At 35.9% G+C, this 13,413-nt stretch overlaps 1 protein-coding gene across 1 annotated transcript in view; it reads right to left on the reverse strand.

Annotated features, from left to right (window-relative positions):
* Positions 1 to 13,413, reverse strand: part of CNTN5 (contactin 5) — a 473,778-nt gene that overhangs the window by 45,169 nt on the left and 415,196 nt on the right. Inside the window, exons 17-18 of the mRNA XM_063094835.1 lie at positions 4,135 to 4,205; positions 1,285 to 1,519 (exon numbers count right to left, since the gene is read on the reverse strand). Coding sequence (XP_062950905.1) covers positions 1,285 to 1,519; positions 4,135 to 4,205 — 306 coding nt within the window. The remainder of the gene's footprint in view (positions 1 to 1,284; positions 1,520 to 4,134; positions 4,206 to 13,413) is intronic.

Here is a 13,413-nt window from a genome sequence, read left to right on the forward strand (position 1 = left end):
AGTCACAGTTTTACAGTGTAGTCATCTGTAACATAGGCTTACTGCTTACTAGGTACTGCCCACCTAGTAGTTGTATTTTGAGAATTAAATGAGGACATGCATATGAAGGCAGCATGCTGTAGAAAAATCAAGGATTTAATAGTTAGACAGACCTGGCTTGAATTCCCAGTTACAAGCTGTGTAACTGTTAGCAAGTTCCTTAGCTTTATTTCATTTCAATTTCTCTTTTTGCACAATAGAGATAATAACATCTATTACAGAAGATTGTCATGAGGATTTAATGAAGTTATGTGTGAAAAGCTTCCAACAGAAAGCCCTGTCTGATACTTTATCAGTACAATGCTTTGTGCATGGATTAGAATTAAACACTTACTGGCCACATAAATGTAAATTTATTTCATATATATATTTTTAAAATATAAAATTATGTAAATTTCAAGACAGAGGACTAGTTAAATGTCCATTCAGAATACAAATTACAGCTAGATGGAAAAAATAAGTTCTAATGGTCTACAGTAGTGCTAGGCATCCATAATTAACAAGAATTTATTGTATGTTTTCAAATGGCTAGAAGAGAGGAGCTCAAATACTGTTCTCACCAAGAAATGATAAATTTTTGTGATATGGATATGCTAATTAATTACCCTGATTTGATCATCACATATTGTACACATGTATTAAGATATAACTCTACCTTATAAATGTGTACAATTTATATATGTCAATTAGAAAATAAATTTATACACACACACACACACACACACACACACACAAAAAACCCGGGGGTGGGGGGAAGAAGATATAACAACCACAATTACTTGAAGTTGATACGACAAGCAAACAGAAAGGACATTGCTGGGGGGGAGGGGGGGAGGGAGGAGGGAGGGAGGTTTTGGTGATGGGGAGCAATAATCAGCCACAATGTATATCGACATAATAAAATTAAAAAAAAAAAAGAAAAGAAATTTATAAAAAAAGTTCATCCAAATAATAGTGTACACTGCAGGGATTAATTATATTGTTATTATCATGGAAACCTGTTTGCCACATATTGTTAGGGAGTGAAGAACATAAAGCAACATGTATGGAATAATCATTTTTTTATATAAAAAGTTGAAAAAAGTTTGGAAAAATATATCTGAAAAGTATAGTAAGATTATGTGTGTTTTATTTTCTCTTTTGTCTTATTTGTACTTTCTAATATATGCACAATTTCTCATTATTTATATAACAAGATAAAATATTAATATGTTGAGTAAAAATAATAGGGATAAAGAAACTGACCTCCTTCAGCTGAACATATGACCACAATTTGACTAAATGGCCCATCTCCTTTATTGTTATAAACGCCAACCTTCACTTCAAAGGGAGTAAGAGGAGGGACACTTTCATCTCGATAAATGAATTTGGAAGCTTCAGAGGATGTCACCATTTTTTCCTTCCAGCCACGTGTTCCATTTGGTCTGAAAGCCACAATATAGCCAAAGCCTTCCCCATTCTGAAACTCTTCAGATACTGGCTAAAGAAGAAACATGCAATTAATTGTCAGCAAAGTGATTAATTTTTAAAAAAAAAAACTCTCCAAACTCTTAATTTTTTTGTTATGGATAACTAGAGAAAAAGAGAATTTAAAATTTTTATACTACATAGGAAGCCAACATAGCACAGACACTTTGGCAGTTTTTGGAAACTTAAAACGCTGTAAAAGTAATAGATAAAAAATTAAAATACATCAGTTGATAAGTAAGAAAACTGTCAAGAGTATTGAAAACTCTTGAAGTGAAACAAATTTGCTCCAATTAGTCATGTGTAAGAAACGAAGGTCCTTGGCTTCTATGCTACAATTTAACATGTTGGGGAAAACTGTCCTATGGTCTGGTGGCTGGGAACATCTTGTCACTGGTAATGCTCTGCAGAGCCCTTTGCACAGCAAATCCAGAGCTATTAAGGTAAGACCTTTCTTCTAGTGTTCTTTCCAACTGCCTTTGTGCTTTACTAAAGTAAAAAAACTGGACTATAGTTTTTGTTCAAGAAACTTCTTGTGCTGTACGGCTTACATTTATATTTGTCAAATGGGCTTCAACTGCACACCATAGAAAGGAGTAATTGTGATTGACTAGTCAATGGAGCAAATTTACAGCCATTAACTAGCACCATGCTTCACACATATTAGATACATAATAAATATTTGTTAAATATCTTTTTTTCTTTTGAATTTTGACTCAAAGAAAAACTGTGTATTGAGTAGAGGAAGAGAGACAAAGCTTATTGTATTAAAGATTACAGGGAAGGGCAATTTCATTTAAAGAGATCTGATCTCAGTGAAATTCAGATATTGGGAAATTAATACCTCTGCAGAAATCAAAAACAAGATATGATGTTTTATTGAAGAAAAGGAGAATGGACAAAAGAATAGGACAGATGATGTGCTCATGAAGATTTCTTATTGGGAAAAGAAATCTTTCTGTATATTTTATTACTGCCATTAGAGACTGTCAGGGATTTGTTCCATTCTCTCCAACAGACATCTCCATTTCTGTATATTCTAAGGCTCAGTTTTGTGAGCTACATGGTTATATTTGATAATAAGGTTATTTAACATCAGAAAAGAAAAGTTGCTTCATGGAAGATAAATGTGCTTCTCACACCCCTTTTACCCCCACTCTTTTCCTGTGAAAAAGATACTTTGGAGGCCATATGATGAGGCAGACAAAGGACCACAAATTTTGTAATCAAAATTCCAATTCTGTTTACTAGGGAAGGTACTTAAACAGTGCCTGCTTCATAATTTGTAGAACTAGGAAAATCATCCCTACTAATAGGATTGTTTTAAGGGTTAAATGAGATAACCCAGGCGTGGTGCCACATATCTGTGGTGGTTAATTCCTTCGTCCCCAATGGTTTCAGCTTCCAAATAAATCTAAGGGACTTCTTAACTGCAAAATAATGGGATATCACACTAAGCCAAACAAACACCTGAAGTAATCTGTGAGAGTGAGATAGGAGATGCTGTTTCAACGGGTTTGGGTTTCAGGATACACTTCTGGATTTCAAGCCACTTCCCAAGGTCTCAAGCCCCTCTTCTAGGCCCTCCCCCTGGAGGAGAGTTACTCTTGCTTGTTGGACATATTTTTGGCACCAGATGGGGAAATTGATACCTCACCGGGGCTAATTTATGCAAACCCAGTGCCTGGGCATGCTCAGTAGAAAGAGGTTATATAACCCTAATAGCCAAGTATGCTCCGTAAAGTTGATTTTATCCTTTGAATGACTTTCCACTAGAGGTGTTAAAGAGCCCAGAATATTCTTGAATGTGTTTGGTGCATGTGATAGAATTTGACCAATGAACATATCCTAAAGGACCAACTGAGTGTGTGCAAGACTATGTTACATAATAGGGAACCACCCCCTTACTTGAATATCCATTAGATAGCAGGGATATGTATTAGATGGCGAGACTATAAAAGTGGATTCCCGGTAGGAGGTGGGGTTGTTGCTCACTTTCCTGGGGCCAACCCGCATCTCACGGGCTGAGTAGTGTATGCTTTCTTTATGTATCAGTCTTACTTTCAGCAAGCAGCTGCTCACTTTCTTGAGCCAGCCTGCACTTTGTACTAAACTTTAAGTGGGTATTTCTTACTTTTGTCTTACTCTTGCCCTGCTCAGTCTCTGGAGCTAGGTCACATGTTTTCTGTGAAATCTGTATCACTTATTTATTATGTTAAATCTGTTTTCACTTTCTGCTGTGACTCTGGCCTTGAATTCTTTCCTGTGGCAGAGTCAAGAATCTGGTAAGAGGATGGGGTGGGTTGAGGCTGGCCATTGGGCCTCTCCAGGCCCTCTCTTCTGGTCTCAAGAGGATGTGTTTTAATCATTCCAACTTTACTTTGAGATAGTCTGTATGACTGGAAAGCATACCTTAGACTTGGAGAAAAGTCTTCTGGGGCCTGGTATGACACTAAGAAAGCTTCATTTTGGCAACACTCGTCTGAGTAATGCATGCTCAAAGTGTTTCTCAACTTCTTTAAAACAGAAATTTACTCAGTCTCTCTGTACCAAGGGCAGGTACCAGATGTATCACTTTAGTTTCTAAGAAATTAACCAGTTCTGACACCCAAGTAGAGGATGTCTTACCTCCCAGGCGATGACTAACTCATGCCTTCTTCCGCTTCTTCCACTTACATTGGTGGGTGCTGTCTTTGGAACTGTGGATACAAATGGCTTGAGAGTGAGAAGAATAAAGAGACATGTAGTGTAATTCCCTTAGAATAAGAATACATCATGACCCTTGTTAGGTAGGGTAAAATCCTGAGATAAACAAGTTAACCGCGAGTTTCAAGTTATATTAAAATTGAAGTCATATAAAATATTAAAGTATTTGTGACAGATACCCTGCTTTCAAATCTGTGTGGGAGAGTTTGATATACATTTTTCATGGCTACATGCTGCATCCCCAAACTAGTTCCTTTGTACATGCTCCATGGTAGCAATGTCTAAATCATAATTAACACTATAGCCAAGGCCATCTACTAATGGTTAGTAAATTTTGTTCTTCAAGTTGCTCACTTGTCTCCTCTTTGCTAATGATGTGACTCTTCTGTTGTCCCAGGGCTTCCAGAGCTCCCAGGAAATCCACAAGTTGACTAGCATTATTGCCTTACCAGAACCCCCAGGAAACCCCAGTTTGAAGAAATCTTAGTAACAATTCCACGGAGTAAGAACCTACTTAAATGAATAAATGTACAAAAAAAAAAAAAAAAAAAAAATCTGTCAACAATCAATCTCTCTGCAAACTGCAAAATATATAGGCACTCAGTGAAACTTTTTCAAATGAATAACTATTACAAGAATAAATGTGTCAAAGAAATAAATTTCCCCTTCAATGCACCAAACCGCGAAATCATCAGTTGAAAGAGAACGTTTTCAAATGAAGAACTGTTAAATGAAGAAAACTGTTAAAAGAAATCATTTTCCAGGCTATGAGCTTACATGAGCAATTTTGCACTTCAGCATTGCCTTTCTATCCCACAATATAGTTTTTAAATGATATTGATATACTCATAAACAATAAATTTACTGTCATGTATTACCTACTTGGATGAGAGGTTATTAATTACTGGTAGATATTCTCATAGCATTTTATAAACCAGAAAAACTGAAGTGGAATTTATATACTATCAGAAAGGGGAAAAAAAAAAATTCTCCCTGGGTCGGGGAGGTGGGAGAGAAAAGCCTGTGAATATATAATTGCTCCTTTGAAATCAATGACCTTTATTCATCCAGGGCCCCAATTTTTGTATCTTTGGGCACTTTTTTTCTCCATAAGCACGATTCTTCTCTTGCTCATGTAGATTTTGTAGCTACCAATATAGGATCACACAGCAGCAGGATATATACAGCAGTAGCTCCCAATCTCTTTTTTTCTTTTTTCACAGTTACTTGCATACTAAAGATTATTCATATGTAGAGTTCACTTTAGTGGATTCCCTCAGAATTACATGAAATTGGATACCTTTTTGTCTCTGGTTCAAGAAGTTACATGGAATTCAACTGAGAAAAAATGATGGCATTGGAACAATAACTGTGAATATATCCTAATTTACTTGAACAAAAAGCAAATCATTTGTTAATGTGAGTTTATTTTTATTAGTTGTCACAGTTATTGCTACAAGTAACAACCAGTGACATGTCAGTATGCCTTGACACCATGTCTGAAAAACCATCCCTGAAAAACCATGTCTGTTATATGGTACTAGTTTTAAATTTATTTTCTGGTCTGTGGTATGGGTAAGGCAAACAAGAAAGAAGGTGGTTTAAGTGTATGTGTAAAAGGACAGGGATCCAAAAGTTCCAAATATTCCCTAGTAGCTAATCTCAGAGTCTTAATGTCATGACCATCATAGTCAAATGAGTAACTGAAGCAAGTTAATTTGCTGATATTATGTCATTATGGCTATTCTTAGTACCACTTTTTTTTAAAGTGCCTGTGCACGCGCGCGCGCACACACACACACACACACACACACACACACTCTTCACATTTATCTCTGACAACTCACATTTAAATAACATTATGAGTAGTATCTGCCAGACCAAGTACTTTGTCTATTACACTGGACTAAGTTTATACCCTAAATTTAGGACTTTGAATCCTCTTTTTTGAGGATATCATCCCTATGATCATGAATTTCTGTGGAAAGATTAGGCAGTGAAGATCCTTTTCTATTTTGTTCAGCCTTCAAACATCATCTAGAAGGGGCATGCTCAAAACCTCTAGATTAGAGTTGGAGAGCAGCTCTAGACTCTAGTGAGCATCTCTTGAAACCAATTTAAAAGGTAAGAGCAGAATGAAATACAAGTAACTATTTGAAATCAAAATCTTTGAAGATTTGGTACTATTGTTTCACAATTCAATAATGCTTTTATTTTTCAGAAAAGATATTTAAATTTTTCAGAAGTTTTAATTTTCTGAGTAAAATAATTAAAAAGAAATGGATGAACATTTTGGTGAAGAGGTGCACTTTGAGGAACTAAGAAAGAAAAATAAGGCTTTCTATTATTTGATTAATTATATGTGGTAATTTCTACACCAAATGTTCCACAAATTACCTAAGTTCAATAAAATTTCTTTTATTATGAAGTCAGTCTTTGAGGTTTTCTTACTGCTGCTAATTTCTTTTCAAGACAAGATAGCTCATATTCAACTTAATGTAAAGAAATAAGATACTCCTTTTCTTACCTTACTTCCAATTTTAATGTATACAAAAAGAGGCATTATGGTTCATTGTGTTTTAATAGTAAATGTTCTAAGTACCAACTACTCTTAAATAAAAAAAAGCTTACTAGATATAATAGGAACTACTAATAGAAAACTTAAGGCTTTAAGAGCCGCAACTCAGGCATTGTGTTTTGTTGTCATGGTCACAATGTTTGAATTGGGTACTCTTAATTCTAATTGGCTTAAATTTCCTAATTACATGCAGATGATCAGTGGAGCCCATGCTCATTCACTTCCTTTTCAAGTTGGTGGCACACAGTTATTATCTCTGCAGTCAATGCTTTGGAGTCCACTGATTTTAATTATATCCCTTTATAAAATAACATATTCATGATATGAAGGGATTTGACTTAATCTTTCAGAGCCCTTCTGGTGTAAAAGTTCTATAATTCTTGTTAGTAGCATAAAATTAATATAAATCAAACATCTAATAAATGCTTTCATTGAGTTCAGAGAAATACATATTGACTTAAAAACTAAATATATTTTCAATATAATTAATGAAAACCTGATTTAGAATTAAGCAGCTAGATCTTTTTCTCCCTCAGTTGGCAACTGATAAATGTCATGAGCATATTAGCTTGGAGAATCAAGTTTACATGCGTGGTTAGCAAGTTAAACTCCAATTCTTCTGCATTTCATTCTGAGCAATGCTCCTCCATGAATGGGTAATGTAATTGGTACTTTGCCTACAAGCTACCAATGGCTAGCTCTTTTAGGACTTATCTGGCATGTTGAAATATAGACTGTCTCTTTTCATCTTAACGTTCTTGCAAACATTTAGAGTGACCAAAATATAGTGTACAACCTTAGTTTAAGCATGCTCAAATATCAAAAAAACTCTTTCTAAGTATAATAGTTGGAACAAAGTGAGCCACACTAATGATATGCCTTAACTAGCATTCAACCAAACAAAAGAAAATAGAATAAAATCATTTACCCATCTCCTTTTTTCCCTGAAAAATTTCCAATTTCTATCACAGTAAGTCTTTACATGGCTCATTAAATAATACGGCTTATTAGAGACCTGAGAGAGGGCATGTAATTTAGGAGCTTAATGGTTATCCAGTGACTGGTTTGGGAAAACAGGTGCAGAGGAATAGAAAGAGGGAAGGGAGGTTGTACATACAGTAATGGTGGAAATCAGGAAGGAAATTTAGAAAACAATTTTTTATGCCCAAATTGAAATATATAGCACATAAATATTTGAATTAATTCATTATCATGTAATCTCAGTTTATAGAAAGGGTAAAATTTAAAGAGTTTCCAAAATTAAAAAAAAATACCAGTGATATTTCCTAAAGAGTTCAAACAATGCTTTTATTCTTATCAGTAGGGTAGATGAGGTGGTAGGTACAAATGGTGAAGGTATTCTTGCGGCAGTGAGAAAGATCTGGGCTTGTAGTTCAGTTCTACCATTCTAGCTGCTCAGCTAAAAATATTTTTTAACCTTTTTGTCCTTCAGTTGTCTCATGGAGATAATAATAATACTTATTTTTTAAGGTTATGCTCATAATTATTTATCACAGTGCCTGGAACTGTAATTAATGAGGACTAGCCAATACTATTATCTACTTAGATTTGAAAAATAGAAAGTGATGAAGTCTTCTATATTAGATGCTAAACATTCAGCATAACTCTATACACATGTGATTGTGAAATAGAATAAGTTTCTTGGATATTTGGATAATACTATTTTGGTAGTACCATGGCAATTATGTTTTCAGTTTTGGCACAGCTTGTTTTAAAAAGGATATCTATGCAATATGCCCTTTTTGTTTTGCAAAAGAGGTTGCTAGAATATTTCAGAAAATAGATTTCTCTGATTTATGAACCTTTTTATCAATAGCAACAGTCAAGAACGCAGGAAGTGAGTACATACAGTCAATGGTGTTTACCTCAACTCATGTTCTCTTTTCTTTATTTATACAGATTTTCAAGGAACTAAAAGCTTAGAATGGATAAAATAATCTCTTAATGAGATTTGTGGGTAAAAAGAGGAGATGAAAAAGTTGAGAAGAAGAGAGTAGGTGGGGAGAGGGGATTGCTTTGGAGGCATCATATTTGGAGTAAGGTCTGGGTTAAAATCCCAGCTCTGCCACTTATTTGCTAGATAAACTTGTGCAAATTTATTAAACTCTATACATATATTTTCTCACCTGTAAAATGGGAATAAACACCATTTTAGAGGCATGCTTTAGAGGGCTGATGTGAAAATTAAACAAAATTAAATGATAGAATGAGGGGCAAGTGTTTGGCACAGGGACTGGAATGTGGCTCATGTATGTGGTATTATGGGGACTAGGGAGATAGGAAAAGTCTAACTGGAGTGTCTCACATTCGCTCCTGGGTTGATAACCTCTCTTTGCCCTTTTATCTTTCATGCTCAACTCTACTGCTCTCTCATTACTTTGTTCATCATCTTTCCCTTTTCATTGAAATCTTTGCAGCAGAGAGAAGCTACTCGTCAGAAAGGACATGCTGAACGATTAGCCAGGTTTCCTTCAGAAAGGCATTTGTTAAAATTATCCTCTCTGCCTATTTCTTGAATACATTTTGCAGAAATGCTTGTCTGAACCAAAGTGGTTTCACGATTTAAAAATAGTGTTTGCTATATGAGCCATACTGTTATCTTCTATTTTTCCTAATAATTGAGTTTGGTCTTAAAGGTATGTTGCTTGCCAAGATTTTTGTCTTCTAGTCTTACTAAAAATCATTTTTAAAATTTAATGTAATTAAATTACTTATTGGATTGAAGACATCTGTAATGTTTATTTAAAAGTATTTTCTTTTAGATTTTTCAAATTATTTCAGCTGAATGCTCTATATTTTCTAAATAACATTTTTTTTTTAGAAACATAGACTGGAGTGACCTTTAAAAACCCCATAGCCTTTGTTTACACACCAGTGCCTGACAGCTGTGGGTTTTCTAATTGCCCCCAGTAAATAATTCTGCCTGTGCCTTATTTGGCCTGGCCTTCAAAGCCCCATTAAATGCTTTTTACTAAGTCAATCCACATAGTCCCACAGAAAACTATTCCAGTCCATTTTATATTACAGTAGCATGAAGATACTTTGAACATTCATGGACAGATTCCTATTATCTTTTAATACTACTTTTCCCCAAACTTTTTGAAGTACCCTTGTATTCTATTGTATATCTTCCATTACTTTTGGACTAAAATATTCTCCTAAGTAACTACCATGGGCAAAAACTGTGAAGATACAAGTGTGAACAAAGATCCTCTCAGGAGTTAGAAGGCAATGTTCAACTAAAGAAATTATAATAGGAAGTTAAATGAGTCTTTTCTGAACTTGGAATGAGTCACATGTAACTTCAGATGCTAAAGTGAGGTTGCTTAGAGAAAACCATAGACTTGCTATAAGATAGGGGAACCAATTTTATGATCCTTCTCCATTACCCCTTTCCAACTTGCGTGTGTGTGTGTGTGTGTGTGTGTGTGCGTGTGTGTGTAATAATAATAATGTACATTATTATATCCCAAGGAATGCTGAGGTTGTCAGTTTAGAAGATGGTTGTGCTGTGTCATTTCTCTGCAACCCGGTCAATGGAGAAGTGGGAGAGTCATTCCCTGTCAAGCTCAATACAGGGAAGAGCAAGACAACCACTGTAGAGAGTTGTTTTTATTTTTTATTTTATTTATGTATTTTTATTTATTATTTATTTTATCGAATCATAATTGATTATACTTATTTTGGGGGGTCAATGTTGACATATGTTGATCAAATCAATATTACTAGCATATATATTGTTACAAATTGTACTTATTCTTTATGTCCCTTGTCCAGTCTTTCCCTATACCCCTCTCCCGCCCCCTCCCACCACTGATAACCCTAGATTTTTTCTCTCCCTCTGAAAGAGTAATGGTTACTCTGTTGATTTGTTGCCTAGGTGATCTGTCCAAATATAGGATGTCCATAAGAACTATTTTGACCTCTGCTCTAATGGCATAGTGTGAGACTGGGGCAACCTACAAAAGTCTGAAGGTAAACCACATCCAGCTGGGGTGTGAGGTAAGCATTTCAGCTCCCTGCCTGGATGTTGTTGAGCTTCAGACTTTTGTTGGTTGCCCCAGTCCCACACTATGCCATTAGAGCAGAGGTCAAAATAGTTCTTATGAACATCCTATATTTCTAGAGTTTGGCAGGACAGGGATGGGAAATGGTTACTGTAGGCCAAGTGGACACTATGGAAGGTAGGCTTGAGCAGGCTTCTTGAGATCATACCCAATAAAGCTGCTTTCTAGAGGGTAAGTGTCTTCAAAGAACCCAGGGAACCCCACAAGAGAAAGAAGCAGCATGTAGTCAAATGCCATCACATAGAGCATTCAACACTCTTGTGACAACGATGAATGTACCATCTAATTATAAGTTTTTTCCTTTCTTCTTGTCTGACCTGGGAAGTGCCAGAGCGACAGCTGGAAGATTGGGGAGGAAGTGGAAAAGAGGAAGACAAGACAAATTATAGCTCTTGGGTCAGGCCTGTGCCGGGATGGAAGAAGAGAGCATGGAATTGGATGTGAGATTAAAGTTTTTATACACATTAAATTAGGATTTTTAAATATCTAACAATGAGACTACCCTAGTACAGAAAAGTGCTTGGGATGTAATTAGGTCTGAGGCTGGAAATAAGATGGAGCATATTAGAAAGCAATGGTGAAAGGGTAATAAAACTATTTTATGTTTAAACTCTACAGTAGAGTTCAGTCTGTTTAGTAAACCAGTTACATAACTATAAGATAGTGCAGAAAGCACTAAGGCTAGGAAAGATTTTTATCTGATTGTCTACTTGATACAATTATCTGCAGGAACATTGATCTCTTAAACGTAGAAAAAAATATTTTTCCTTGTGTGGCCAGAAATATGTGATGACATTTTCCACTTCAGAACTGAGAGAGAATGGCGGGACAGAATACAATGTACTAAGCAATGGGAGAGCTATCTGAATGTGGCAAAAAATTTTTTAAGCTTGATTTTTCATTTGACACTTCTTTTTCTCTGAACTTTTTGCCTTGCCTATGCTACAAGAAGCAAAGAAACTGGCTACATGTTGAGACAATATCAAAATCCACTTATAGACACAGTACTAGCTACGTTAGAAGAATGAAAAAGCCGCAAGGCAGGCTAGACACAGGGCTGGGAGGGAAATTCAGAGGAGGAGCACGCTTTGTAGTGTGAGCCACACTGCGAAAGGTTCTCTTGGCTCCCAAGTCATTCAGGCAGGCTGCGTGGCCAGGCAGGAGGACACACAATCTGCAGTGCAGATGTCTCACCGTGAGGGTATCTCAGAGGAGACAGCTGCGAATTAGATGGCTCTTACTCTATCAACAAACATATGTTTAACCTGAAAACGTTTCCTCAATATGGGAGAAGCCACTTAGGCATGATTAGTATTGTTTAAATTTCCATTTAATAAAGTAATTGCTCATTTAAGTTCGTAATCATGGGGATCATAAAAATAAAATAGTTGCTAATATTGAGCGTTTTCCATGTGCCAGGAACTACGCTAAGCTCTTTGCACACATTATATTTTTTAATACTATGATCAAAAGAATTAGGTTGTGATATCATCCCATTTTATAGATGAGAAAATCAAAGACTTAAACAATCTTGTTTATGTTCACACTGCTAGTAATGGCACAGTAGAACACTAATCCAGATTTAAACTAAAACTTTCAATTACAGGTAAAAGTTTTTTTTTGGATTTATTTATTTATTTATCAGTATTTTTTTTCTTATTTTTGTGACCGGGAAGGGGATCGGAATCCTGGGCTTGGTGCCGTCTGCACCACCCTCAGCCAATGAGCGCACCGGCCATCCCTATATAGGACCCGAATCTGCGGCCTCGGTGTTCCCAGCTCTGCATTCTCCCGAGTGAGCCACGGGTTCGGCCCAAAAGTTTTTTCTTGTGCCCAGTCCTATTTCCTGAAGTGTTTCTCCTATGTTTTCTTTAAGAAGTTTTATTGTCTCAGGGTGTATATTTAAATCCTTAATCCATTTTGAGTTGATTTTAGTATACGGTGAGAGGTATGGATCTAGTTTCATTCTCCTGCATATCGATATCCAGTTATCCCAGCACCACTTGCTGAAGAGGCAGTCCCTTCCCCAGTGAATAGGCTTGGTGCCTTTGTCAAAGATCAGATGGCAGTAAGTGTGTGGGTTGATTTCTGGATTCTCTATTCTATTCCATTGGTCAGTGTGTCTGTTTTTATGCCAGTACCATACTGTTTTGGTTATTATAGCTTTGTAGTATAGCTTAAAGTCAGGTAGTGTTATGCCTCCAGCTTTATTTTTTTTGCTCAGCATTGCTTTGGCTATGCATGGTCTTTTATTGTTCCATATAAATGTCTGAATAGTTTTTTCCATTTCTGAGAAAAATGTCTTTGGAATTTTGATGGGGATTGCATTGAATTTGTATATCGCTTTGGGTAGTATGGACATTTTCACTATGTTGATTCTTCCAATCCAAGAGCATGGAATATCTTTCCATCTTCTTGTATCCTCTCTAATTTCTCTCAGCAGTGGTTTGTAGTTCTCATTATAGAGATTTTTCACCTCCTTGGTTAACTCAGTTCCTAAGTATTTTATTTTTTTGGTGGCTATTGTAAATGGGC

The sequence above is a fragment of the Cynocephalus volans genome, chromosome 4 (genome assembly GCF_027409185.1).
Source record: "Cynocephalus volans isolate mCynVol1 chromosome 4, mCynVol1.pri, whole genome shotgun sequence".
NCBI classification, from domain to species: Eukaryota; Metazoa; Chordata; class Mammalia; order Dermoptera; family Cynocephalidae; genus Cynocephalus; species Cynocephalus volans.